Genomic DNA, 4,421 nt, shown 5'->3' on the forward strand with positions numbered 1-4,421 from the left:
GCAATATTAGGAGAGGAGCGCTGCGGTACGGTGGCGCTGCCCGATGGACAGTGCGTGTCATCAGCTGATCGCGCAGTGCGGAGCGTGGGAATGTCGCGGCCAGCGTGAGAACCAGCAGCTGATGTGACGCCGGTTGGAAAGATTTCAGACATCAAAACATCTTATTTGTATTTTACACTCATTCCTTGAAGCGAAATGGTGAGTGCAAGATAACAGTAACGATTTCCCTAGGTACATTAAATAATAAATCCTAATTAAAATATGTTTCTGAAAACATATGTACAATTTTCTAATTGAACCTTTCTGTTGACTAGGTTAAACCAAGCTAAGTCTGATTCCCCTGACTTCATGAGTTATGTACAAAAATCCAAAAATACATGTTCTGTGGAGGAACCAAAAAAGTCTACAAAACCAATAAAACATTTGACATTAGGAACAATGTTCCAAACACTTAACAAGTAAGTTTGAACATTTTTATCTGTTGCCTGGACTTGGTTTTCTTTTTGGAATTTGCAGAGAGCCTGCGGTTGTACTCTTCACAGGCAAAGATAATACGTGTGTTCACGTAAAATGAAATTATGGCCTTTGTCAATTCCCTCTTGTGCTCATCACAGCCAATTTGTGTGAATGCCTTTTCTTTGACTCGGTCAACCACTGTAAAAACAGTCCTAAATAATTTCAATGTGACCAATAAAAATGGGTAAGTTCTGTCTTTAGTAATATATGATTACCTTCAAATACCAAATCTTTATGAATATGGCTTGTCTGGAACACTTCAAGAATGGTTTTTTCCAAAGTTTCCAGGATACTCATCATATTGTCAGATGGTGTAATGAGGTAGCCAAGGGACCGACTATGGCTAATGTCATCTTCCTCTTCTCTGTATGGCTGATCAGCTGGAGCTTTGAGGCAGCTGAAGCACTCATCACATGTTCGAGCAACAGTGAACTTCCTTGTCCTTCGAGCCACGTATCCTCCAAACTGTTTCAAGGCTGATACATCAATTGTGTTATTTTGGTAGTATGTATGGTCTGCAAAAGCACAATTCTCTATCACCTCCCCTGTGTCCAGGGCTTCATAAAGCTCTCTCTCTAATTGCAGGCGCCTGCGTTTGTTCTCTTCTGATGTGAAATCAGGCATCGACAGAAGAGACTTCAGCATATCACCTCCCATAATATTACTGCCTTTGGGTGGCTTTATGAGGCTTCTGTATGAAGCAAGCCTGTAAACTTGGATAAACTGGATGGGGTCTGGATGTCCATGTGCACCACATCCTTGTCGAATAAGACCAAAGAAATGCTAGATGAGGAACAAAAGGTATGACATATTTGAAGAACTTTTTTTTTTGTAGTGAAAGGCAAATGTCATTTATCTTTCATTTATTACCTCCAGTGCATCCTGATTGATTCTCCTGGTCATAAAATACTCATAACCATGATCCTGGATGAGATAGAGGCTTAGGTGAAGTGCAGTTTTCACAGTTACCCTCAGCCCATAGGCAGCACTGGCAGTAAGCCTCTTGTCCCTTAATACTCCTGATGTTTCCCATTTTTTCAGGTATGCCAGAAAATCAGTAAGAGCCTAAACAATTGATAAAATATTTAAAAGCTTAAAACTTGGCAGGTATGCCGTTTTGTTTAAGTGTTAAGTTATTACAAACCTCTCGAGCAGTGCCCCTTCTTTGAGGAGAATATTGTGCATGCACTTTTCCACACTCAAGGCATTGTGCAGGTGCTGCATTCTCTTCCCTTTCCTCTTGTACACCTGGTGCCTTTAACCCATCTTTCCGGGTATTAGAATTCATGAAGTCAATGAGCACATTCATTCTCCTGATAAACTTCACGGTGGCTTCACAGTCTTCCATACCTATGACATGTAGGTTTTTATAATGTTCCATGGCAGTTGCTACCTGTTCACTAAAAAACTAAAAATCAGAAGTATTAGTCTAAGATGTAGAGGTGTTCCAAAAATTAAGAAAACAATGAATGTTATTAGGTAATTTAACTTACTGAAAAGGCTAACTTGACACTCATGGTTGCATAACTTTCGCTTTGGAAGTGAGCTTTTGACAGCTTGGGGGCAACTTTAATGCCTCTTTTTTCATCTTCCTGACAAACTATTGCCCAGTGGTTGAGCTTAACTACTCCATCTGGTGTCTAAAAGAAATGAATTTTTCTACATTACATAAATGTTATGTGTAATTACTTAAGTACTTAACTCTAAGATTTTACCTCTAAAATTTCAGTGTTCACTATTCTCTGCTTTACAGATTTCATTAGATGTGGAAAGTCCGAAGCAAAGTATAGATTTCTTTTGCTGTCAATGGGATGTGTGCAATAAGACACAAAGTCTTCGTCATTTTCAGGTGAATTTTTTTTCTTCTTCCTTGAGGCTGTTTTCTTCTTGCGAGGAGCTTTTTTCTTTTTGTTGTCACTATCTTGTGTTCTTCCTGATCCTATAAAAGCTAATGTGGCTGGTTCATCTATTTCTTCATATTCATCATTATCATCATCATCAACAGCATATTTCTTTTTAGAGCCTTCAGTTTCATACCTTAATTTTTTTAAACCAAATTTAGACCACATGTTTCTATTCCATGGAGCAGCATCACTTACTATACAATCTACAAAAAGGCCAGCTTGTTCCAACAGACCAATTGCTTCAAGCAATATTTTGGCAAGATCAGGGCCTTTAATTGCCCCTTTGCTGAGAAAGGCACCAATTGTAATATAATATGCTTCTTGAAAGCCTTGAAACATCAGCCCTAGGGCATGATCAGCTGGTACATCTTTCAAAGCCTCAGGGGTGTGTTTACCATAATAGACAAAGCCTTTGACCTCCAAAGCAGGTTTGTCGTAGCTCAGCCCTTCAGTGATTTTCATCTCATCAAGGAGCAGGGCACCTAAGGTAAGGTTTAATAAATTACTATTATGGAATTCAATATATATACACATATATATATTCTCATTAAAAAAACAGCTATAACTTACCATGTCTCTTTGGCTCTTTTATATGGGCACATTTTTTTTTAATCAAAGAAAAGGTATTCTCATTAAACCCATATGCAGGGTTGAGTTTCTTCATATATCTTTGCAGAGTTCTCAATGATGGAAGAGGAAGAAAATTATCTCTAAGCATTTTTTTATATAAGGCAAGTGACTTAATTCTGAGCAGAGTACACTCGTATATCCACTGCGCAGTGTATCTTCTCCCATGACTATTTTTAGCTTTAGCTGCTGCTACACAGGTACGAATTGCAGTTTGCCATGATTCTGGCATTAAAGCTACATAAGCATTTATTTTTTCATCGCTTAAAGCTTCAAATTTGTCATGCAGGTTATGAATTGTTTGTTTCAACTTTTTGATCTGGAATAGCATCAGAAAGAAATAGAGAATCAGAACTGGAATTCTAGTGTAATTGCCTAAAAAGGAAACACGTTACTGGAAATTGTTTACCTATGTACAAATAATTTCAAAATACTCACCTTTGCTTCCCTTCTAGCTACTTTAATTTTCAGACCTTTAATAGCATTATTCTTCTGCTGACATTTCTTACTTCTGTTGCAGTCTTTCTCCTGGTCCCTCCTGATGGCCTTTGCAACATCTCTTCTTTTTGAAAGACAAGCTGAACAACGAGGAGGTGGTTTGTTTTTCCTCCCTGATGGCTCCAGAAACCAAACACATCCTGGAGATCTCACATTTTTCAATTCTGCCCCAGGACAAACCTTGGAGGTGTCCATTCTACTGAGCAGGGATAAAATGTCTTCAAGGGTAATTACTTTAAAATCATGCAATATTTGTTGCCCTTGAACGAAAATGGTTGGCTGCTCGCTGCCAGTTGTAAATTTAATTGCTCTGTCTATTTGGATCCCTGCAGGGTCAATGTGAACAAAGGAAACAAATGAGGGCCCTCTTTGAACTAGCCATGATTCTAATGGTTTCTGAATAAGTTGAGGATTGTTGTAAACAGCTTCCACCAAAGGTAAAGGATTCGTCATCAAAATTTCTTCATTCATCACTTCAGCTTCATTCATTTCCACATCATCATTTATTGTGTGTTCTGTGAGTTCTTCATTCGTCTCTGGAATCTGCTCCTCAGCTTTTCTTCTCCTTTTTTTGGGAACTTCTGACACCCTTTCAGTTGCAGACCTTTTTGATTGCACTTTAGGTATCATATATTTTGGATACCCGTTTAAGATGGTTGGAACTGCATGAGGCACAAGCTTTAATTTTCCACCTTGTGGACTTATGTCAATGCCCCCAACAATCAGAGGTTTGGGCCTGATGATATAGCTCTCATCAAAGTGCAATTCACACACAGTGTGTGTTGGTTTCATTTTGAAGTCCCCACCTCTAGAGATGATACTCTCCCATTTTTCCAGCATTCCCTAAAAATTGTTTATATATGTTAATGCATGTTT

General features: G+C 38.5%; 1 protein-coding gene across 1 annotated transcript in view; it reads right to left on the reverse strand.

Moving 5' to 3' along the window:
* Nucleotides 1-291: 291 nt before the first annotated feature.
* The window catches only part of LOC127751198 (uncharacterized), a 5,880-nt gene continuing 1,750 nt past the window's right edge, over nucleotides 292-4,421 (reverse strand). Inside the window, exons 2-9 of the mRNA XM_052274327.1 lie at nucleotides 3,486-4,388; nucleotides 2,991-3,366; nucleotides 2,232-2,902; nucleotides 2,010-2,156; nucleotides 1,661-1,924; nucleotides 1,387-1,581; nucleotides 732-1,299; nucleotides 292-654 (exon numbers count right to left, since the gene is read on the reverse strand). Coding sequence (XP_052130287.1) covers nucleotides 452-654; nucleotides 732-1,299; nucleotides 1,387-1,581; nucleotides 1,661-1,924; nucleotides 2,010-2,156; nucleotides 2,232-2,902; nucleotides 2,991-3,366; nucleotides 3,486-4,385 — 3,324 coding nt within the window. The 5' untranslated portion in view covers nucleotides 4,386-4,388 and the 3' untranslated portion in view covers nucleotides 292-451. The remainder of the gene's footprint in view (nucleotides 655-731; nucleotides 1,300-1,386; nucleotides 1,582-1,660; nucleotides 1,925-2,009; nucleotides 2,157-2,231; nucleotides 2,903-2,990; nucleotides 3,367-3,485; nucleotides 4,389-4,421) is intronic.

The sequence above is a fragment of the Frankliniella occidentalis genome, unplaced genomic scaffold (genome assembly GCF_000697945.3).
Source record: "Frankliniella occidentalis isolate FOCC.00 unplaced genomic scaffold, Focc_3.1 Scaffold376, whole genome shotgun sequence".
In the NCBI taxonomy this organism is placed as follows: domain Eukaryota; kingdom Metazoa; phylum Arthropoda; class Insecta; order Thysanoptera; family Thripidae; genus Frankliniella; species Frankliniella occidentalis.